This window comes from Micropterus salmoides, unplaced genomic scaffold, assembly GCF_014851395.1.
Source record: "Micropterus salmoides isolate LMB-PRFRI ecotype aquatic unplaced genomic scaffold, ASM1485139v1 Ms_hic_scaffold_3, whole genome shotgun sequence".
Taxonomy (NCBI): Eukaryota; Metazoa; Chordata; class Actinopteri; order Centrarchiformes; family Centrarchidae; genus Micropterus; species Micropterus salmoides.
The window spans coordinates 27,501-52,282 of NW_024042261.1; the positions used below are offsets into that span (position 1 = coordinate 27,501).

The following is a 24,782-nucleotide window of genomic DNA, read 5'->3' on the forward strand; positions in this document are numbered from 1 at the left end:
AAGTTTAAGTTTTATTCTCTCAGCTAAACAAAGACAGTACAGCCAACAAGGCTATCTAACTAAGAAACGCAAAAACCATCAAACACATCAAAGATTAGACATACTTTTCTACGGTACTCACACATGAAAATGGATTCAAGAGTAAGCAAACAGATGGTGTATATATCTGACAGGTGAAGTCATTGATTAGACAAGGAAGTTATTGGCTGAAAGTTCCAAATGGAAGAAGCTTTCCCATTACTACTACGAGCACTCTGGATAGCTCCCTAGCTGTGCCAAGCAACGGGATCAGCACCTTGGAGAGTCCTGACAGTGTCCCTCTTAAATGCAATGAATGGATGTCTGAACATCTGCAGCAGCCTGCCAGGGATGAACAGGGTTCAAAAAGATCTCTTCCCAGGAGGATTGTAAGAGAGAAGACAGAAAGTCTGAAGTGGATGAGAACCAAATGCAGAAGGCAGAGTTGACTAGCACTGTTTTCTATATAGAATCTGTAGCTCTCCTACACAAACACACATATAGTGAATATGTACAATTTTGTATTGTATTACTGGACTTACTTTATTTTGTGCACTTTGAAATATTCTATGCAAAAATAAGCATGTTACAGCATGTCGGATTCATCTCTGACATTTTACTGTAAGGCAGCATGAAATAAAAACTCATGAAATAAAGAATATATATATAGTCAGCAAATGAAGAATGACAAAGTGTTACTGTTGGTAGACAAATGGTATGAGAGATCTGTGTTTTGGGCGCATTAGTGCGTTTTGGATGTGAGACTGTTGCTGAGCTACATGCTGAGCTGTATGTTGGTAAAGAGAACTGTGTGAAGGGTTTTGAAAAAGTGAACTCAGTAGTGAGAAAGGTGACTTAGCAATTGTTAGACAACAAAAAAAGTCAGCTGCTGTGTAGAAGCATGCTAAGTGTAGGTGTGTGGAAGTAGACAAAAAAGGTCAGGGGAAGGAGAAGTGATAAAGACTAAAGATGACTGAGTTCTGAGAGGGAGAAGATCTAAGAACTAAAAGAGTCAGACTTTAATGTGAAGGCTGACTGCTTTCATCCAGAACAGAGAATACCTGACACACACACACACACACACACACAAACTTACCTTAGGAAAGGCTCTGATGTAGGCAGTCTTCTCATCAGGGTATTTCTCCAGACGACGAGGTCCTTTGCTGGATGACTTTTTGAACACAAGCCAGCAACGCCGATAGATCTGTAACATACATGCACGCACGAGCAGACACCAATACACACAGAGATACAATCAAATTAATTCAATATTCAAAGCTTTCACCTTTCATATGTATTATTATGCTGCCGATTATGTAGCATTGTGTCAAATTGAAGCTTTTGAGTTGTGTTTTCTCATTTGCATTGCGTCGTGCTTTCAGAGCCAATAGCTTTTTGTACAGACACACAACTTCATATGCAAAATTCATCCAGCCATCCCCTCTCCTCTCTCTCTAAGCCTGTCAGTTGTTTACAAGAGCTTAGTTCAGTCTCAAGGGCGGGAGTGGGAGAGAGAATGAGAGGCCCCGGCCCGATCCCTATTAAACAAGTATGAAATACCAATACTTTCCCACCTGTACCTCCTCTCAAAGGGAATCTTTGCAATAGGCCATTGACTCTGCCTTTTGAATTTAAGATCGATACAAGAGAAGGTAACTGAGCAGACTCTTTCAGCAACACCCATGCTCACATTTAAACCTGGACACTGATCCATTAAAATCATTTTTCTTCTGTAATCACAATTATGGTGTTCAGCTGATGTTCTTATCCAAAGTGATCTGCAATAAATGAGCAGGTGGCAATTCAAAAGCTTGCCCGAGGACACTTTGAACAGATAAGATTACTGATGGACTGACTGGTTGGTGTGACGGTTCAAACATGTGCCAGTTTGGATGCCCCTCAAGCTCTCTTACTGGCTGGAAATGCAACTAATTGTGGACATCTGGAGATTCAAGTCAACTACTTTCTCATCATAAAGATAGAAAGACGACCACAATCAAAATAAGGTAAAACTTTATTGTGTTATCCTGACATTGACAATGACTATGTATTTGTTGCAGTGTATGAGATTTTATAGACAGTATATATATGTTTGATATGTCAAAACAATAAAATAACCTCTCTAATGTTAAAATTATAATCTCTAAAATCTTTAATATATTAAATCCCAAATTTTAACAGCAGCCATTCAGTGTATTCACAGTCTGTAATTGATTCTCTTTATAGTAGTTGTAATTGTTTCTGGCTGTGAGGACATTTGATATAAACCACCAGGTTATCTAGATTATGTAGACAACTTAATTTAGACATAAAACAAAATGTGAGCACACCTGAAATGTTGCTAATAATACATCATTACACAGAAAGACAAGTACAGTAGGCCAAAATTGAACCAGCAAAGTGTGATGGATGTTTCCAAGATAGTTTGGGTAATAACTTTACAATCACCTTTCTTTTCTCTTCCAAATAAGTTTGGCTAAGCTTAGGGCGTACGACCTGTCTGACTGTCAAGTGCTTGTTTTTCTATTGTGTCATTAGACCTTTCATGACCAACTGAACTGATGCTCAGCAGCCTGTTGTGCCAGTGCAGCGCTGGGCATTTCTGGGAGAGAAAGCCCCTATTAACTACTGGCAGAAAATAAATGGCCTACAGTAGACTGATGTATTAACAAGAGACTAGGTGGAAACCTGGTCTGTGGCTGGACTGTGTATGGTTAATGTGCTTCTGAGGACAATACAGAGGAGCATGTAAAGCTTTGTTTATGCTTGAATGAATTCATTTTTACTATTAATTTCTCAAGGATTTTAAAAAGCTGGCTGCAGTGAAGGGTGTACCACCTGGATTCGAATCTCGCCCCTCGCTACACTGGCCAATGTGTTTTTTAAATGCTTAAAAAACAGGAGGAAATCTTGAACATTCTACATTTGAGTAAATCATATTTTGCCAGCAGAATCAAATTGTTTACAGGATATTCAGTGTTTGTTTGGTTAGAATACATTTGTTGTTCCAAATACTTGACTTCTTTCTTCAGCAATTGTATAATGGCAGTAAAGTTCTGTACGTCCAAGAATAGAAATCCAATTCTTCAACTGAGGAGCTGTGTGCAGCTATGTTTGGTCCATGGCATTCTTCTGGCAAAACTTGCCCAGCCGTTTTGGAGTATTTGGATAGCGCGTTGTGCATAAACACCTCTGTGTGCACTTGTAGCTCAAGTCCCATCAGCAGAGTCCTGCGCCGCAGTGTCTTACAGAAGCATAAACAAAGCAGTTCATTTTGAAAGCGACAACCAGTGGAGGAGCTCCAACACTCGACTGACCAATAGTGCACACATAAATACGCTCATGAACAAAGTCAACAAATGTCTCCATATAAAAATCCATATATTTAAGTCAACACTTAAACAGTGTGTGTTACTAGCAACCAAGTGATTCCAGCAGCAATGCCCATCTCAACTGAATGCAACCTAAAATCACACTTGTGCCCTCATCTGATCCAAGTACCTGTAAGTTACAGCACAATACAGTCAGTGTCATCATTAATGTAAAACTCAGTCTGTCGCAGGCAATATGCTCCCGGTATGTGTATTGAAGAAAATGTTCCAGCAATGACTTACACCTACATGGAAAGGTGTCCATTTTACTTTAAATAACAACAACAAACTAAGCTTAGTGTGTATTTACACACTGGTGCAACAGCCTGCAGAGCTACACAACCAACCTGTTGCTTTGAGCTGTGGGTTTTTGTGAAGGTGGAGAGAGCAACTAAGTGACAATACTTTGTCCAGTGAAGAAAACCTTTTGCAGCTCTTTCTGATAATATTGCCTGTCTCAGAGGCCCAGTAATTAAATGCAACCTTTGTTTTTTTATTAGCACTTGGAATAAGCGGGTTCAAGTGAGATTTGGTAGTGAAGTTAGTGATATAGGGTAAATCTGCAGGCCATGACTTCACATGGTCTTAAGGATGTATGCATATAAGATTAAATAAGACATTTAATTTAAGGTCACAGATTTGGAAATTATCTATCTTCAATTAATAAGATGTGACACTTCTGGATAAATAATTCTGATTTTCTAACCGTCGCACTCTAATGGAACAGTGACTCAAACTATAATGAGTTTATGTAAGGAGGTATGTTAGAGAAGAAATACATTCAATAACACAGCAATACTCACGTATCACTTTCCATCCTATTAAATCCTTTCTTTCTCCTTCAATTCTCAGTCTTGTGTCTGAAATGATCTTGTGTTTTGTTCTGACAGTCAAAATGAATGTTTTTACTTTTCAAAACTACTCTGCGCTCACACTTGATTAAAAATGTATTGCCTAGCAAAAAATAAAGTCATTTTAGTTTAACTGAAGGGCAAATACGTGATGATGAAGAAAAAAAGCTGACCATCACTAAAAATGCCCATGCATCCATTTAACTACTGCCGACGCAGCACTTGAAGGTTACAATAATTCCATGACTGCTGTAACAACATCATTTTCTTGCCCTTTCATGTGAGCTAACCCCTCTGGAATAACAGTAACTCCAAACTGTTTCATATCAGTTTCATCTTTGAGGCTGTGAGGAGGGAGCAATTAGCACTTTCTATCTCCTCCCTCCCTCTCCCCCCGTCTCCTCTCTTTAACTTCACTTAGCACTCCACACAGCTAGTTTGTCTACGGAGACCCGGTTACTTTAGACACAGGATGGTGAAGAGATATGGGGAAAGGAAAGATGAGGCGGAGGAGGGAGATAGATGATGGGGAGAGTGGACTAAAAAGAGACAGTGGACATGAAAGTAGTCTGGATGGACAAAAACTATGGCTTTACATTAAACATTAAAGGGTAACTTCTGTATTTTTCAACCTGGACCTTAACTTCTACTACTACTTGAAATTGGTCCAGTATTGAATGAGCATGCTGCAGTCGGCAGCAGCAAAACAGGGCTGCAACATAATCCTACAGCAAACGCCAACTACAGTAAGTTAGCTGGAAAATAGCAATATGGGGCACTGAATTTGTTGCTTTTACTGTTTGTCAGACCCCAAATGAATTAGGTTGGATAAAGGATTTTTGGGGCCATTCCCCACTTCACCTCCCACCTGGGCCTGAAGACCTAATAAAATCTGCAGTAAGTGAACCAGTTATCTACTGTAGATTTTATTCGACATCCATTAAGAGCTAATTTCCCTGCCTCCAGGATCTCTGCTGATCTCTGAAAATTGGGTGTTGTGAACTCCACAAACAATCGAGTACGATTGCAAATGTACATCTCCAAAATTTCAAAATAAAGATTGACCTTTTCAAAGTTTTAAAACTTTTTTCCTAACAAATGTGCACCAGTTTACAGATCACCATTTACAAGGTTTCAAACCTGAAAAACATACAATATATTTACAGAGGGAGAACAGTGACACATTTGAAACTGTGTTGGGAAAACGGTGTAAAAAGAGAGCTGTAGTTTGATGTTTGCAGATATTTTTTATCCTATCATAATGACGCAAGCTTTCAAACACTAAGTTTCAACCAAACTGCAAGCTCAGGGTCGACCAAGGTGACCTGACAATGAGAATAGAGGTGAATCACTGTGTTTTTGTCTGGCAGCTGCACAGTGTGTTTTCACATCCATTCACATTAGAATGTCACATCCGAATATGGTGTGTCACGTGTTCACTATTTGCTCTAAAAAATCAAGAATTTGACGTCCAAAGTGTCAAACTCGAGGCTTCAAAATGGTAGACCACAAACCAAAGGGTCATGGTGGCTACGTCCACTTGTTTTATACAGTCTATAGTTTCAGCCTTTCAAAGTTTTTAAACCCATCCCATAGGGGTCTCTTGTCACCTTGACGTACCCAGAAAAATTCCAAAGGAAGGCACCCAGAAGGATTCTGATCAGATTTCGACACAATGAAGCAGCGGCTCTACTCCAAGTTCCCTCCGGATGTCTGAGCTCTGTACCGTCTCTCGAATTACTGAACTGAAACTACCACCATCCCATTACTCAACTCAGCTCCTTAATGTGTTATTACCCAAAACTGCTCATGGACAACATTAGGGTTTACTGCCCTTTTATTTACCATTACAACAACTATAACCACTTAAATGTTTAGTGAAATTCAAATATTATATCTTGCACTACTTGTTACTTTGAGAATGAATAACATTTCAGTAACAGTTTTCAATCTCACTCTGGTAATGTTATTGTAAGGCTGAATAAATTACAGTGAAAACTGCAGCAAGGTAACAACCACCAATAAGCTGTAATTGCATTACACACACACACACACACACACAAACACAGAGAGAGAGAGAGAGAGAGAGAAGAGAGGCAATATACTTAGCAGCTGTAGCAAATCAACTTACAATTAAAAAGCTCATTAAATTTTGTCAAAGGAAATACAGAGAGGCTGCGGGGACGGAGGAGGAAACAAAACAGAACAGGGGACAACAGAGAGAGATAATGAAGCAATAATAAAAGAAAGAAAGGAATGAATATAACACAGTATGTGTTGGTACAAGAGTGCATAGGAGGGCAGGGAAGAAGACAGGGGTCAGGTTTACAAAGAGAATGGAAACGAACATCAGTCAAACCCTCTGTTTTCACTTTCAGGGCGTGGGTTTGGTCTCACCATTGGTCCTAAACCCTCGCTTTATAATACACAGTGCTTAGCATAGGGGATAAAAACAACAAAATATGTAAACGTAAAAATGTTTGAATTGTTTAATTAATTAATTACAAATGTCTATATGTATAATTTAGCCAAAATACATAGCTTTTGGCAAGGTAAGAGGTAACAGAAATTCAGAGACATCCTGCAGAAACAAATGAAAGAGCAGCGGGAGTTAATAGATAATCGTTGTAGTTATAATTACTTATAATTAATACATTTTCTTTCAAATAAAACATTTTAATATACAATTAGAAAGTTTTGTTCTTGCAACTGCATTTATAAAATGCATATCTCATGTGATCTGCTACTTCAGTACACTTTAAGAACAAAGAGGGACAAGGGACCACTGTCATGAGTTGTGGTTTTTCTCTGTGAGTTTGAGTTTTTGCCATTTGTTTCTGGTGTCCTTCTGTTTACCTGTTCTTCTCATTTCCTTGTCCTTAGTGTTTATGTCTTGTCTGGTGTTCTAGCTCGTAGTCCTGTGTTGATTTGATATTGCTTTGGTTTGGTAGTCTAGTTGTTATATTGTTTCTTCGTCACTGCCTTAACTCTTGTTTCTGCGTTTTAGTTCTTTGTCCTTGTTCCCAGTCCTGTACCTTAGTTCATGTTAAGTGTTCACTCTGGTCTGTTTTGTGTTCAGTGACCTGTGTTCCGTCTGTTTCCCCGGTTGTCACTCTGCCTGCATGTCAGTCTCCCTCTGTCTGTTTCCCTCTGCTCACTGTCTCTCTCTCTGCCTGCCTTGTTAGTCTCATGTCTGTCACCTGTGTTGCTCCCGCCCTGCTCGTTAGTTTCTGTGTATATACCTGGTGTTTCTGTCTTGTCCTTGTCGGGTCATTGTTTATTGTCACCCAGTGTTACAGTGTGTTACCTTGTGTTGCTGTGTCACTCGTCGTGTCTCCCTGCTTATTTTGGATTTTGGATTCTGGTTTTCTCGTTTGGATTACTTTGTTTTGGACTCTGTCATCAGCCACTCAGTTTGTAAGTGTGCTCGCCTTTGTTTGTTTATTAAAACCCCTTGAACTGTACCTCCTTTATTGTCCTGCATTTGGGTCCTCCAACCAGCTCAACCCTGCCTCACCCACACCAAACCGTGACAGAATGACCCGACCAATTATGGACCCAGCAGATGCAAAAAAAAGGAGAGGTTCTTGGACATTTTGGCAGAACTATGGACAAACTGGCAGTTCGCGTCAAGCCGCAAATCCCGGCAAGCTGCCCTCGTTAAGGCCCACCAGGAGGTAGCCTCAAGGCCATGGCTGCAACGCCGGCTGCCTAGGTGGGCCAAGAATTTCGTGAACTCCAGTCCCCTGCCTGATCCCCGGCCCGCTAGCGCTGCTAGCCGCCTGCCTGATCCCCGGCCCGCTAGCGCTGCTAGCCGCCAGCCTCATCACCAGCTGATTCCTGTTCCTAGTGCTCCGTCGGTGGTCCGACCGGCACCTGCTTCGCCGGTGGCCCAGTCGACTCCTGTTCCCTCGTCGGTGGCCCGACCGACTCCTGTTCCCTCGTCGGTGGCCCGACCGACTCCTGTTCCCTCGTCGGTGGCCCGACCGACTCCTGTTCCCTCGTCGGTGGCCCGACCGACTCCTGTTCCCTCGTCGGTGGCCCGACCGACTCCTGTTCCCTCGTCGGTGGCCCGACCGGCACCAGCTCCCTCGTCGGTGGCCCGACCGGCACCAGCTCCCTCGTCGGTGGCCCGACCGGCACCAGCTCCCTCGTCGGTGGCCCGACCGGCACCAGCTCCCTCGTCGGTGGCCCGACCGGCACCAGCTCCCTCGTCGGTGGCCCGACCGGCACCAGCTCCCTCGTCGGTGGCCCGACCGGCACCAGCACCTCGTGTCCGGTCCTCAGCCCAGCAGTCTCGCCCGTGGTCCTCAGCCGTGCTCTGCCACCGGAGATCCCGGGCTCCCTACACCGGTCCCTGGCCCGACCTTTGGAGAAGCCTCGCCTTCTTCGGCCTCTGGTGGGTCCCTTCTGTCATTGCCAGCCTCCTGCTCAGTCTCCAGAGCGATCTCTTCTTCGCTGCCGACCTCCAGGGAGGATTAGTTTCTGTCTCTGGCCCCCTGCCCGGCCTCCAGAGAGGTCTCGCCTTCGCCGCCGGCCTCCAGAGAGGTCTCGCCTTCGCCGCCGGCCTTCAGGGAGGATTCGCCACCTTTGCCGGCCCCCCGCTTGGCCTCCAGTGGGTTTCCAGCCTCTTTGTTGGCCTTCCTGCCGTCCCCCTGAACTGTCCGGCCTCCAGCGCTGTACTCCGGGACGGCCACCTGAACTCTGTGGACCCTCTGGTCCTCCCGCCCAGTTGGGTCATTGCTTCCCTGTTCTGTCCGGCCTGTTGGGTCGTCCTCCGGGACGACCTCCTGAACTCTGTTCTCCCCCTGATTTGCCCGGCCTCATGGGTCACCCTCCGGGACGACCCCCTGGGCTCTGTTGTCCACCTGGTCCGTTGGGTTATCCTCCAGGACGACCCCCTGAACTTTTGTTCCCCTCTGGCCGCCTCGGTCGGCCTCCTGGACTGCCTTGCCCTGCCTGTTTGGCCTCCCCCCTGTACTCTGGTCCCCTTCTGTCTGTTGTTGCCAGCCTACTCGTCGTGTTTCCCTGTTTCCCTGCTTATTTTGGATTCTGGTATTTTGTCATCAGCCACTCAGTTTGTAAGTGTGCTCGCCTTTGTTTGTTTATTAAAACCCCTTGAACTGTACCTCCTTTGCCTTGCGTCCTGCATTTGGGTCCTCCAACCAGCTCAACCCTGCCTCACCCACACCAAACCGTGACAACCACTACAGAAAATTACAGATGAACATTTAACAGAGGCAAAACAAGGGCAAATTGCACACAGCTGAAGAATTTTATGGCCAAGTTTGAGCTCTAATAACATTAGGACAATATCTTTTGTCAATTAAACCTTGAGACAGGGATGATAGTTGCAGTTGCAATTCATGGTGAATATCACTGCACTGCAGCAGCAATGCATTCTTTGTGAATCTCTGTGTATTATAAGATTTTGATCCATTAGGTCCAAATCCAATGTGGAAAGTTTAGAAGAGCTGTGAACACTGAATCATACGACAATGTGATGTGAAATGGTGGCTTGTAGAAAGATGCCAGGCAATCAAACTCAGGTGCTAACTATAGCAAACAAGATCAAAACAGCTGCAGGTGCATTGGGACATAGTGTGTTCTGAAAATTGTTTTAAATATAAAAGTGGAACATTCTAGTTTCTAGTGAACAAGAAAACCAGGGTCAAGTAATACCCTCGTGATTGGCTGCTGTTTCCCAGGAGAGCAATAAGTCCTCTCCAACCCCCCTGCTGCCTCAGTAATACCCATAAAGTCTATATAGAATCATTATTTTTGCTGTCAAAAATCATGTCAAAGTAATCAAGTTTAGGAAAGGAAGAAAAAAAGTACTTATACACAGAGATATACACATTCAGCATCTAACTTGGCTGGTGTTGAAACTTACAGTTCAAACAAGCTAATTAGCTACCGAGCCTACAAACTGACAGTTGCACAGCACTTTTGTAGCTCATTCAGTGAGTAAGAAGTGTAAATAAGAAGTAGACATTAGTTAGAAAGCTTAGTTTAGTTTTTTCCCTGTGTGTTTTTTGGTTTTGCCATTGTTTCATGTGTCCATCTATTTGCCTCGGTTTCTCTCGTTCCTTGTCCCTAGTTATTTATGTCTTGCATTTTAGTTCTTTGCCTCAGTTCTTAGTTCAGTCCAGTCCTTAGTTTTTAGTTCTGTGCTTTAGTTCATCTTGGTGTTATTCCTGGTCTGTGTATTTCTGTGTTTCATTATATGATCTTGTCTTGTTAACGGTTTTGTAGCTTAGTTTATTCTATGTTTATCTACATGTTTTTTACCTGTTCGAGTCCTTAGTCCTTTGTCTCCATGTTTTAGTATAGTCCTGTCTCCTGTTTGGTCCGGTCTCAGTCCATGCCCTGATTTTGCAGTCTTTCCATATCTTGTGTTTTACTTTGGTAGATCTTTCCTGGTGTGTTCCCGTGCACTTTACTTCCTGTTTTATTTTGTAATCTTCAGTTCCTGGTGTTCTTGTCTAGCTTTGCTTCCTGTTCTGTTCTCCTTGATGTAATCCACCTGTTTTATGTTCCTGCCCCGCTTGTGCCTGTGTTCTATTCAGTCTGTGTTGGATCATTGTGGTTTGTTGCTCATAGCTTGTGGATGCACTGTAACCTGCGTCCGCCAGCTTGTGGATTATTGTTTCATCTTGCGTTCTTTGGATTATACTTTTGGACTCAGCCACTGTTTGTAAGTCAGCTTGTTTTTTGTTAATAAATCATTGGACTTTATCTGCTCAGCTCTGGTGTCCTGCATTTGGGTCCTCAACTAGCTCACACACACTGCAAACCCTAACAGAATGATCCAACCAGATACGGACCCAGCGGACACCCACCCCAAGAACTTTGTAGAAATGTTCTTGGATTTCCTGGTCCCTCGTCGGTGATCCAGCCGACTCCTGCTCCTCGTGTCCAGTTGGTGGTCTAACCAACACCAGCTCCGTTGGTGGTCCAGCCGACTCCTGCTCCTCGTGCCCCATCGGCGGTCCGACCGGCACCGGCTCTGCTGATGGTCCGATCGACTCCTGGTTCCTCATCAGTGGTCCGACCGACTCCTGGTCCCTCATCGGTGGTCCGACCAACACCAGCTCCGTTGATGGTCCACCTGACTCCTGCTCCTCGTACCCCTCTGGCGGTCTGGCCGACGCTTGCTCCAAGGTCCATTTCGGTGGCCAGACTGATTCCTGTTCCTCGGATCCAGCCCGTGGACCTCAGCCCAGCTTCTCGGTCCTCAGCCCAGCTGCTCAGTCCTCGGTCCTCTGCTCAGTCCTTGGTCCTCTGCCCAGCTGCTCAGTCCTCGGACCTCAGCCCAGCTCCGTCTCCATAGCCTCCTATGCCGGCCTCCTGCCAGACCTCTGGAGAGGTCTCACCTTCATTGACCTTTGGTGGGTCCCCACCGTCATCTGAGACCTCCAGAGAGGTCTCACCTTTGTCGACCTTTGGTGGGTTCCCTGCAGTAGGTTTCCAACCTCACTGTTGGCCGTCCTGACGACCCCCTGAACTTGGCCTGTTGGGTCGTCCTCCGAGGCGACCTCCCAAACTTTGTTTCTTCCCTGATCTGCCTGGCCTATTGGGTCGTATTCCGGGACGACCTCCTGAACTTTTTTGCTCCCCTACAAATACATGTAAGATTGAATGATTTGATTTGCTGCATGGAATGACTTTCTCTGCCTACACAAACAAAGATCCATCAGCTGCCTGACTGGTTAATGCACAGACAGGAAGCGTTGTCGTGGAACATTTTGGGTACTGAACTTATAAGTACTCCTAAGTAGTGCTTAAATCTTATATATCTACTATAATCTATAGTATCTAACAAATATCTCTAACATTCTAATTCAAATATTTTCAGTCTTTCCTTCACTGCATGTGATTTCATTAGTACTGCATCCATATCTTGTGGAAAAATAGAAGCAGTATCTCAAATCTAAAGTGCCTCCAAAGGCTCATTGAGGACTATTCACTATATCGCTTGCAATATGTTTTGAGTTCCCTCGCAATACCTTTTTTATTCCGCAACACTCCAGCTTATTGAATTTTACATTGAACGTTGCATTTCCTATGTTGATATAGTAGCCTACTACTGCACAATAGGCATATATATGTAGGCTTTACTCAAAAAGGACCAGGCACCACGGTGGCTGATCACTCCAGAAATGGGACTCATGCTGCCAAACACCGGGAAATTGAAGACTGTTAAGCCGACATCTTTTCACAGAACTGCCCCATCAATGTCCTGGAGCATGTAGTGGGCACACCGTGTTCTGTCAGAGCGCAAGGCTCTAGCGAGATGAGAGGAGGCGGACTCTTGTGATTTTTAATGAATCCATAAAGGAAACCTGGAAACTTAACTTGCCAGGTGGAAGCAGTTCTCCAGTAGGTTATTTTATGAGCTTTTCACTATTAGTCAGGCCCGCAAAAATAACACGGTAATTTACAGTAAATGACACTAGATGAGACAGCTGATCTGTATACTGTCAGGGGAATGAGAATCGCGGGGCTGGAGCATTATAAAGTGCGTAGCCTAATAGTGCAACCCCTATCACAAGTATGTTCACCTGTATAGCCTACCTGTAGCCTATTTAAATAATAGCAGCATCAGAAGTAGGCTACTTAACATTAGCGTAGCCCTGATGGCTACTTAAATAATAAGCTTCTGAAATATAAGCCAGTAGCGGGAGCAGACTAATAACAGCTATGTAAAGTGTGGAAGTGCCGTAGCAGCATGAACATTTTTAGTGAGTGGACAGTATTGCAAGATGTGAGATATGTGATTTGAGATATATGGCTCTGTGAGCGGGCGGCTGGCCGGCCTCACACACTCCTCAAGTGGCGCAGGCTTCCCCCACAGCCACTGCTGCTCCTCAACTCCGAAAATATTCAAGCACATTTTTGTTCCGCCATCACTTCTCGTAAAACTGTCAATATTCGAAATCTACACAGCTGATTTCTCACCTCAAAACTTCTCAGAAGTGGATTTAGTGATGAAATTCAATACGAAAACTGTAAAATATAAAATTTTCTGTTGCTGGCGTCTGTCTGTTGCAGCAATGATGATGCAGTGAACAGTGAATATCTCGGCTACTGTGGAGCAGGAATGAACTAATCGTTCACCGCTCACATGGATCCTCCTGGGAGTCTGTCTTCACTCGGCAGGCTGACTTACTGCCAGCACCGGGGAATGAGAGGCAAGTCTGTTGTCAGGTAACAGTCACTGGACTGACATATATTTAATATCTATTTTGATAATTTTGTGACATTTAATAAAGCATAACATTATTACAGCGCCGTATTACAGTTGTGCTAAGTTATAGTTTTAACACAGCCGCACCGTAATTTTAGTCCTGCTGATGTTTCCAGCTAACAGCTGATGAGAGTTGTTCTGGGTCCGCTCCACTTCAGAGCCCTGGCAGGGTTCTACCGGGAGCCGAATTACCTCAGAGGTCGTCTCCTCTCCAAAACAAATGGACCCGGACATTAAACCATTAAAACACAGCCACATAGCAGCGTTAGTGTTAGCCCTGTGGTTTGTTTACAGCTAACAGCTGATCCGGTCCGCCAGAGAACGCAACTTAACTTTTAATTTTTATTTATCAACAGAGCCGTGCTGCTGTTTCACAGCTCTTGACTGGTGAACTACCTGCAGTGCTTGAGTTTATTATTAAATTTGTTCAATTTTAATAAGAGTGTGTTTTATTCATCTAGTGTGTCAAGCTTATACTTCAATATATTCCCCACAAATCTGATGTTAATATATAGATTTTACTCATGGATAGGCGTTAGGCTACTGTATGAATGAGCACTTTAGAGATATAGTGATAGTAATTATAATTATATATATGGCATATCATATTTCTGTGGTTTTTACATGGTCTGAATTGGTTGTTGCTCCATGGGGCTTTATAGAACCATGATAGAGAAAGATCAAGAGGTGAATTTGTGCATTATACTTTGTCAATTAGAGCAAGCCAGGCAGCCTTCTGTGTTTGAGAACTGCGCTGTTTTTTTTTAATTGCCCACTAGAGGGCTGCAGCACTGCAATAACCAGCCTAGTTCAAATGAACGAAATGACACAATGACTCATTGTGACGTCACAAGTAAAGGAAGTGAAGGGCTGGATTACAAACAAGCTGTTTTCAAGCGGTTCAGAGTTTTCTGTGGGAGATGGGAACTCCCTTTGGGCTGGACTTTGGGCTTTTTCACTTTGCAAACCTGTTACATGCACAAAAAAGATATATAACTCAATAAAGGAAAGGGAAAAGCCAAAAAGCATAATACCACCTCTTTAACATTCTGCTTCCTGCTGAGATGCTGAAGCATAGCCGTCGTGCTCATAGACATATAAGAGATAGACGCCCTATCGACCGCTACCGCCTACTGGCGCGGGCGAGCCGTGGGGCCACCATCTTGAACCGGTCACCCGCTCCGCTCAGAGTAATCTGTTTGGCAGGTGCAATGAGCTGTCAGCGCATTTAATTAATCATACTCATCATAACTGAAGGTCATACATGTAGCTATGAAACAGGATACATGGTTCGGCGTATTTTAATATTCATAGTGGGCTCAACAGTAATAGAATATTCTGATATATGATAAAGTGACCAGACGTTCGAGATCAAAACTGGGAACATAATCCCCAAATTTTTTTCTATTTTAAATTAATACTATTACTTCTATTCAGAGTTTTTTTTCTGTATTTAGCCAGGACAGGCAGCCAAAAACGGGGACTGTCCCTGAAGCCGGGGACGTCTGGTCACCCTATGATATGATGTAGGCTATGATAGGTATTTAGCAAATCACACACTATAAATATGATAGAGAAGCAGAAACAGATAGTGAGAGTAAAGTCAGATATTTTAATATTTTGAACCTATACATATATGATTATCAAACAATATATGATTAAATTATATTAGAGTCTACTTGAAGCTTTTATATTTGTCCCTCTCTGTCACACACACACACTGTACTAACACGTTCTTCTGCATCCATCTCCTCCCAGCCCTTGACATTCAGCAACCCAACACACACAGACACACACGCAAGCTTTGCATGAGCTAAAACCCCTGAAAGAGGACTGTTTTGCAGAGCTTCTTTCTCGTGCTCCCTTTCTGCAGTTCAAGAGAGGTGAGTTTGACAATGTGGTGCAGCCTTATCCTGAGAAACACAGACACAACCAATGACAACAAGTCAGAATGATGGTTGTCGATGCCAAACTGTGTCTCCCCAAGCAGAAAAACATCCTGCGTTCTGATCTCCTCCCGGACGATGCGTGTGACTGTCGACACCTTAGGAGCTTGCGCTGTTGAAGCATCACCCTCTCTGCAGCACCTTATTATAATAATGATAATAAAAACATAATACATTATATTTATATAGTGCTTTACACAGTGCTCAAAGACACTTTACAGAACAGAGAAAATAAGAACAATGCAACCTTAATATACAAATATGGAATATGATTTATCAAGTCTCAGTTCATAGCCGGGTGAACACAGGCCGGTGCAGTAAACATAGCCTAGCTAGCTGGCTACGATTTCAGTGCAGTAATATCAAAGATCCAACTCTCTGGTAATATTCTGTTCACAAAATACAACCAGTAGTACGGTAATGTTAAATCTTACTTGTGAAAAGTAATCCCCTGAGCCCTGCTTGCGATGGTCCGCCAATTTGAGCATGAATATGCTGCACAGCGCTCTGGCATCTTGCTTTCTTCAGCTGCACAACAGGGAGTTCAAGATGGCGGCCGCATTTCTTGCGCCCAGCGGCCAATAGGGCGTCTACCTCTATATATGTCTATGGTCGTGCTATTGTGGTAGGCTAGTTCAGTTTTACAATGACTATACAGAGTTTTCGTGGACACTTTCTATTGCTTTTTCTGACCTGTCTCTTCTCTGTGCCCCTCACTATTTTCTCTCCATTTGTAATCCGCCCTGTCAAATCACAACACAGACTGTTTGAAACAGTATGCTGTATATGGTTAAATGGATTAAATGAAGCTTCGATGCAAGTCATTTGAATTTGAATGATGATTTTTAATGTTACTCAAGGAGTAACACACATCATCAGAGGGAGCCCTTACTGCTGATCAGTGGCCATTCCCGGTCCACTAGACAACACAATTACAGCAATACATTTTAAAAATTGATTGACTTCTGGATTCTTCTTGAAACACTTCAGTAACCAGGATGAGGCTCTGCACAGCTGTTTGGCACTCTCCAGGGGTTGTTACGCAGAGTTCTTTCATGTCCAACTTTCAGATCGATTAATGGCCATTATGGTTTTAGACTAACTTTGCTTCATTTGACACGACATGTGTTGGCCCGTGCCTTGCCATTGACTTTCCGTCCCAAACCAATGGCGGATGTCAGTCACCACTGGGAGAGTCTTAGTAGATTAATAATTCCCACCCCCACCCAAGCAAAACAGCCCCGCCTGCTGTGGCTCAATGCTGCCCCCAAGAGGGCCCACCCCCCTAGTTTGAGAACCCCTGCTCTAGTGCATCTTGATGGTAGTTGCTGAAGCAGACAAAAGCATCCCCCTTCTCATCTGCAACGTGCCTGCCAATTACTGGGTTCAATTCCCAGACAGCGACATCTTTTCCCAGGAGGACAATCAGCTTTGAGCATGGTGGATCGATCTGCTTTTGCCTCCAGGAATGCTGTGTCCCTCTTGATCCAATGTCCCCACAGACATCCTTTAAATTTGATCTGATCTTATCTTACCTGATTCAGTAACCTTTAGGCTGCCACCCTGCTGCAGTGTCCTAACGCCTCCAGACTAATGGCACCATATGACTCCTTTCAGCAACAATGGCTAAGTAATAGTCTAGCTGCTATTTTTGGCAATGACTTTGGCCCGCTTGTCTCATAGAAAGCAAGGTCAGTGCTAACAGCTACAAAGATAATGATTGTGAGTGATCATCTGGGTGTTTCACTTATCAATGTGGAGGTGGAAATTCAATTTCTCTCTTAACTATTGCATCGTGTGGTTGGCCAAAGTATGCTGCACATCACTGATGCTAATGCATTGTTGATAAAAACACCATCTGTAGAAAAGAATGAGGAAAGCACTGTGGATAGTCACTCAGACACGTTAATGTTGGTCATCAATGCTCCGGAAATGTTTTATTTGCATTAAGTGGGTGATGTCACACCAGCCCCGATGAACATGGATAATGGGTAATTTCATTTTGTCTGTTGACAGTATGAAGTCAGTGAAGATAGTAAGAAATAGGTATATATTGTCAGTTCAATCAAATTACAGAAGAAACTGGTATCCATCCATGCAAAGAGTTTTGCCCAGTTTTATTGAGATTTCTGCATAAAGTTTAATTTGTGATGCACTGAACATGGGTGCAGATTTGGGTATGTACTGTCCACCACTGTGGCGCTGCTAAAGTGTCCAGAATGCAAAAGATAATTTTAGCTACACACAGTGTTACCGGTAAGCAGTGCATTATTTGTAAATTAGAAGGTGCTGGAATGTAAAGTTCATAAGAGCGAAGGGGTGACGAGGAGGCGGAGGTGTGAGGCAGGTGTGGTGCAGGTCCCAGAATGCATACAGAACACTGTGCTACTAATTAGACACTAATACTAGCACTTATACATCTTCATGCAAACCAGCCATCAAAGAAGAAAGTGAGTATAAAGTATAAAGAAGTATCCAACCGCAAAAACCCCACCCACTCCCTTCAGGCTTCCTTTCAAAAGACACTACCCCCAAAACACATTTGCTTACATTTGCAGTGAGTACACGGGCATTCAGACCGAATTAAATGACTGGTCATGCTTTTTACAGTCCTGCAACAACCGCAGATACCAGATTTCTTTCATTTTTGTGGCAGAGCATTTGATTAACAAATATAATAAAAAAAGGCTTCTGAAACAAATTCCTACTTCAGCTTTAAAAGGCAAAGTAGAGCCAGGGAAGTTTTCTAGAAAGATTGCAGTTAGATGTCAAAGTCCAGTCCAAACTGTAAATTCTCTAATGGTGGCCTTTATTTATCTCAGTTGCAGAGAGAAACAGGCCATTGAAACCAGCTTTTATTAGAGACAGAGATTTCTCTAGTTTTGTACTTATGTTTTAGCATATTTTCTTGGGTTGCTGCTGTTGTAACCAAACCTCAACAATGTTTTTTCACCTGGCCTTTATGACAGACAAGTCTGTAATAAGTAGTCCTTTGCTTTAATCTTTACATATTTCTCAAAAAATAACAAACATTAAACTAGGAAGATGATACTGTATTCTTGCAGTGCATCACAATCTGTCCAGACTAAGTGACCTGAATTTGCGTCTTGATAAACACGGCTATAGGCACTGTCTCTAAAAACAGAGAAAAGGTGCACCAGATGAGAAGAAGAAGAAGCGTGCTCGGCAGAAGCGGAGGACGATATGTGGAGGAGCACGGAGGTCACAGTGCAGCCAGAGCAGTGCTAGGAGGAGAATTTGAAGTTGAATGCAAGATCAGGGAGCTCAGGCTCTACAGAGCAGGCTAACCTATTAGTCTCAAAGAGCTGCTTATATAATGATGACTTTAAGGCATATAAAACACGTTTACAGGTTCTTTGTACTGAATAGAGAAAACTGGATGTAGCAGGGCGAGTGTAAAATTGAACTGTAAAAAGATCATCATGTAGTTTTATTGTATTATTTCTCTCAGTGCACAGATTGATACAAACTCATGGATCCCTTTCTTCAGTTTTTGTGAAGGTTAAGTCTGAAGTTAGTCTACATTAGCAAAATGTTTGGAATTTGAAAGTTAACACATAAGCCTAACATTAAAGTTACACTTATCAATATTTTATATTAAATTGATACAATGACTCAAATGCATCCAATATGTACTGTGAAAGGCCCTGCTTGTAGTGATGAACACAGATAAAATGGTGTGTTTTCGTATCATTGCGCTAGCCTCGATAAAAAATGACAAATTCTGTGCCTAGCTGGTAAACATGGTGGAGCATTAAAATAAATAGCCATGGTGTCTGCAGAGTTGGTGAAAACCTAAACAGAGCTAAAAGGAAATTGAATATTAGCTTAAATTTGGTTTATATGCGCTTATGTCAACTCTGATTACCACTCCTAATGACTTCAGTACAGATGAGCTGATCACAGAGTATTTTGTTGCTTTGCACCATAGAAGCGTACACACATGATGACGAGATGAATGTAGGTATACAGCAAATACTTTCAGGGAAATTATTTATTTATTTGTTTAAATAGGGACAGTGCACATTATTGAACATTTTAATAATCTGAATTCCCGGCCAGGTCGTCACAAAGGTCAATACAAAAAAGGACAGCATTATAAAACAATAGAAGGAATATTACAGTACACCACAATATACAAGACAGTCATTAGGGCTGCAGCTAACAATGATTTTAGTACTTGAAACTTCTATAGATTATTTGATCGATTCATCAATGTGTCGTTTAAGAAGTACTTTAGTTTGGCGGGGGCACTGCCGCCGCCCTCCACCCTGGTAACGGGATCAGCTGTGTACGTTGATAGATGATAGATATTTATTAGTCCTTTCGGAAATTCATAGTGTGTCATACAGCAAACATCAGACCAACAACAACCGGACAACTGCTTTACCAACACAAACATCTCCCGAGTGCTCTACGTTATACGTTATATCTAAGTTATACTAAGGTGCAGCTCCTCGACACCCAGTTAACTCGTGACTGTGACGTTACAACCCAAACTCACAGGCCAACCAGGAGAACAACAAACGCACGTGTGCACATTTTCAGCTGAGGACTGCAGCTTACTTTGGCTAGCCTTCAACTCAACAACCAATCATGATTTCAGTTAAACGCTAAAGTTACTGTTACCTTGTCTGTGGTCCGCTGGCAGAACACTGGTGCTTTCTGATCAGATGCCGTCGTGCTGTTGCCAAGGCGACATCAGTTTAGTTTTAAAGTGGACGGACTGTAACATTACAGAGTTGTTGTTTACTTTTATCTTGAAATAATCCCATACTTTGGACACCATTTTGTCCCTCACCATTTTCTCTCTCTTCCTCCACTTTAGAAACAGCGGCTTCATAATCACGTCGCGTTCACACAGCGTAAGCACGATGCCAAACAGTGTTCTATATAGTTATATACAGTAGATTAAATGAAGGGTTGATGCAAAGAATTTGCATTGATGCATTTTAGTAATCAATTTAATCAATGAATTGTATAAGCCCTAATGCAGATCATCACTAAAATAAATCTGTTATAAAGTGCAAGATGTTAGTGAATTCAGAGTGCAGTTGAGGAATATAGATTCAGAAACATGGGCATGGCATATGACAATCAGATCTGGAGCAGAGAGATTAACACCCTGAAGATCGCCTCTATCACTTCGACAAATTAGTGCTAACTTAATTAAAACTTTAAAATGATCCATCCGATATCAGTAAGAAAGCTGTACGTACTGTATTTCCCTCCAAAGCTGCCACATGTGTCTCTGCAGCCCTTAAATCCAACCCACATATGCTGTGCATTTGCAGACAGCTGAAGTGATTATAATGGGAAAACTATCCAGCATGGTTTATTGGCATGATTGTGAAACTCATATTATTGTCTTACAGGAATCTGTGCTGATAAGCAGAGATCAGAGGAGGTGTCTGAAGCGATATATCCTGCATGCTAGCTGTGAGACTCTTCCAGGACTCCATGGCACTGAGGTAGATTTTGTTTCCTCTATTAATCTATGTGATTAAGTTATAGTTTGTGTTTTTAGACATAACATAACATATATCTGCAGAGGAACATCTAAGATCTAAAACGTATTAAAGACTAGTGCTGGAAACATAAAATATAGTTGATTTTTGCTCAGTTTGTGAATGGATGCATTCAGGGTACTCTAGTCTCTCCAGAATGTGCCATTACTGGAAATGATGTCCATAAACTACTTCAATGCTGGTGTCATGCATTAAGAACAGCTCTCTCTATATTTGAATACACACTAGTCCAAGGAGTGTTTAGCCTACTAATCTCAAAGTTTGGAATGCATCCAATGCTTTTGTGTGTGGATGCATTTGAAGGATGAAAAATGTGTTTCACTGCTACTTGCAGAATTTGTCTACACTACACCCAAAAGGCACAGCTAAGCATTTGGACAGATGGGGCAAACACATCTCACATATGCTTTAAGACATGGCGCCTATTAACCATCTGAATGCATTGACTGCATACTTAATCAGTGGGAGGTTGGTTAAGAAGGGTGTGGGGCTTTGAAACCCTTGTTCCATGCCCAAAGTCTGATCAATATCAATCTCATCAATACAATAGTTCATTATACTCAGAGGACTGGTAATACCAATGCAGGAAAGGAAAAATAGACGGTTGCGTGGAAACATTAGGGCTCTATGGGCTGGGACTTTGCATGTCTGGGGCTTTTCCCTTTGACTTTGTTGTTCCTGTTGAGATAAATTAAGCATGACTCTGGTAGTCTATCTACCCAGCCTTGAGGAGGACCTCAGCTGCGCAAGTCCTCTCTGCCCTAAGGATGCAGACACTAAGTGAGATAACCCTCTTTTTACCTCTCTTTGCATTCATGCCCTCCTCTCTCCCCTGAGTTTTCAACAGCACTGTGTTAACTCACCGACTGAAACTGCCACCCTCCAGGGTGTCCAAGCGTTTCACTCAGAGAAATCAGAGGCTTATTAAGACTTTGTTAATGCTTTCCAAAACTTGAATGTTTCACCAATTCGAAAACAAAAGCTAGCAAAACCAGATTTATTTTCCAATTTAAAGCTGCACTAATAAATATTTGTATATTGCAATGGATGAAATGACTATGTGATAGTTGCCAGCGGACAAAACCAGAGAATCATCATCATCATCATTTCCTCTCAGCTCTATAGAGCATTTCTATAGCATCTCTATAGTTCATTTGTTATGACTCCCGGTTACGCCAATCGGAGGTCACTAAGATTAATGTTGAGTCGGTGTGTACATATGCAACAACAATGTCGGACACCATAGTTTTCTCTGGACCCCTGCCAAATCTGACCAGTGATGACATGTATAGCCGCATGTCGTCATTCCGCCGCTGGTTGTCGAGGTGGTGTCCAGCAAACGATGTGGGCTTTGTAGATCATTGGCAGACCTTCTGGGGAAGACCTGGTCTGATTCGGAGAGACAGCATCCATCCCACTTGGGAAGGAGCAGCTCTCATTTCTAGAAATCTGGCCAAGTTTATTAGTGGACCAAATCCATGACAACCCAGAGTTGAGACCAGGAGGCAGAGTCGCAGTCTAACACACTTCTCTGCTCCTCCATTTCAGGAGTTACTTACTACTTACTAAATCCTATAGTGACGGTGTCTGCCCCCCGACCATCGAAATTATTCAAATCAAAGGTAAACAGAAGAGGAGCTGTGCATAAAAACCTCATAAAGATTAAAACCACAAGAGCAATAGTGCAAACGAATAGGAGAGTTAAATGTGGACTCTTAAACATCAGAGCTCTCTCTTCTAAAGGTGTACTAGTAAATGAACTAATATCAGATTATGATATTGATTTATTTTGTCTTACTGAAACCTGGCTGGGTGATGGAGAATATGTTAGCCTAAATGAATCCACCCCTCCCAGTCATATTAATACTCACATTCCTCGCACAGGCCGAGGAGGTGGAGTTGCAGCTATCTTCGACTCTAGCCTACTAATCAGCTCTAAACCTAAACTAAACTATAACTCATTTGAAAGCCTTGTTCTTGGTCTTTCGCACCCAAGTTGGAAATCACTGCAACCAATTCTCTTCGTTATAGAGTACCGAGCACCTGGCCTGTACTCTGAATTCTTATCTGAATTTGCAGAGTTTTTGTCAACTTTAGTCCATAAAACGGACAAAGTTATTATTGTAGGGGATTTTAATATTCATGTGGACGTTGAGAATGACAGCTTCAGTACTGCGTTTATCTCTCTCTTAGATTCCACTGGCTTCTCTCAGAGTGTTCATGAACCGACTCACTGTTTTAACCACACCCTCGACCTTGTTTTGGTATATGGTATTGAAATTGAACATTTAATAGTGTTCCCACAGAATCCCTCTTTGTCCGACCACTGTTTGATAACTTTTGAGTTTGTATTGCTGAACTACACGCCATTGGGCAAACATTTCTATACAAGATGTCTGTCTGATAGTGCTGTAGCTAAATTTAAGGATGCGATTCCATCAGCTCTAAATTCATTATCAAGTCACAAAGTAACGGAGGACTCCTATGCTAATTTCAGTCCCTCCCAAATCGATCATCTTGTTGATAGTGCTGCAGGCTTGCTGCGAATGACACTCGACTCTGTAGCCCCTCTAAAAAAGAAAATACTAAAACAAAGACGGTTAGCTCCATGGTATAATACTGAAACTCACAAATTAAAGCAAATATCGCAGAAACTTGAGAGGAATTGGCGTTCCACCAAACTGGAATTCTCGTTTAATTTGGCAAGATAGTCTTAAAACTTATAGGAAGGCCCTCCGTAATGCCAGAGCAGCGTACTACTCGTCATTAATAGAGGAAAATAGGAACAACCCCAGGTTTCTTTTCAGCACTGTAGCCAGGCTGACAGAGAGTCACAGCTCTATTGAGCCATGTATTCTCATAGCTCTCAGTAGTTACGACTTCATGAGCTTCTTTAATGATAAAATTCTAACTATTAGAAACAAAATTCACCAAGACCTGCCCCCAACTGGCACCGACTTATCTCTTAACTCAGGAACCTTAGAAACAGCTGTAGAACCAGATATATGTTTAGACTGCTTTGCATCCCTCAGTCTTTACCAACTAACTTAATTAACAATAATTTCTTCATCTAAACCATCAACCTGCCTCTTAGACCCTATCCTGACTAGGTTACTTAAAGACGTTTTACCCTTAGTCAGCACTTCTCTACTAGATATGATCAATCTATCTTTATCAACAGGCTATGTACCACAGTACTTTAAAGTAGCTGTAATTAAACCTCTTCTGAAAAAGCCCAAACTTGATCCGGATGTTTTAGCCAACTATAGACCTATATCTAACCTTCCATTTCTCTCTAAGGTTCTGGAGAAAGCAGTTGCTAAACAGCTGTGTGACTTTCTACAGAGCAATAGTTTATTTGAGGATTTTCAGTCAGGATTTAGAGCTCATCATAGCACAGAGACAGCACTGGTGAAAATTACTGATGACCTCCTCAATGCATCAGACAAAGGACTTGTCTCTGTACTGATTTTATTAGATCTTAGTAATGCATTTGATACCATTGACCATCAGATCCTATTGCAGAGACTGGAACATTTCATTGGCATTAAAGGAACCGCTCTAAGCTGGTTTAAGTCCTATTTATCAGATCGATTTCAGTTTGTACATGTTAACGATGAGTCCTCCATGCACGCCAAAGTAGGCAATATTATCAGGAAACATTCCATAAGCTTTCATTGTTATGCAGATGATACTCAGTTATATCTATCGATCAAACCAGATGAAACTCATCAGTTAGCTAAACTTCAAATGTGCCTTCAGGATGTTAAAACCTGGATGACCTGTAATTTTCTAAT

At 42.5% G+C, this 24,782-nt stretch overlaps 1 protein-coding gene across 2 annotated transcripts in view; it reads right to left on the reverse strand.

The window, feature by feature from the left end:
- The window catches only part of dok4 (docking protein 4), an 88,509-nt gene that overhangs the window by 16,675 nt on the left and 47,052 nt on the right, over positions 1 to 24,782 (reverse strand). For both annotated transcript variants that reach the window (XM_038693613.1, XM_038693614.1), the window contains one exon: positions 1,115 to 1,222. In XM_038693613.1, coding sequence (XP_038549541.1) covers positions 1,115 to 1,222 — 108 coding nt within the window. The remainder of the gene's footprint in view (positions 1 to 1,114; positions 1,223 to 24,782) is intronic.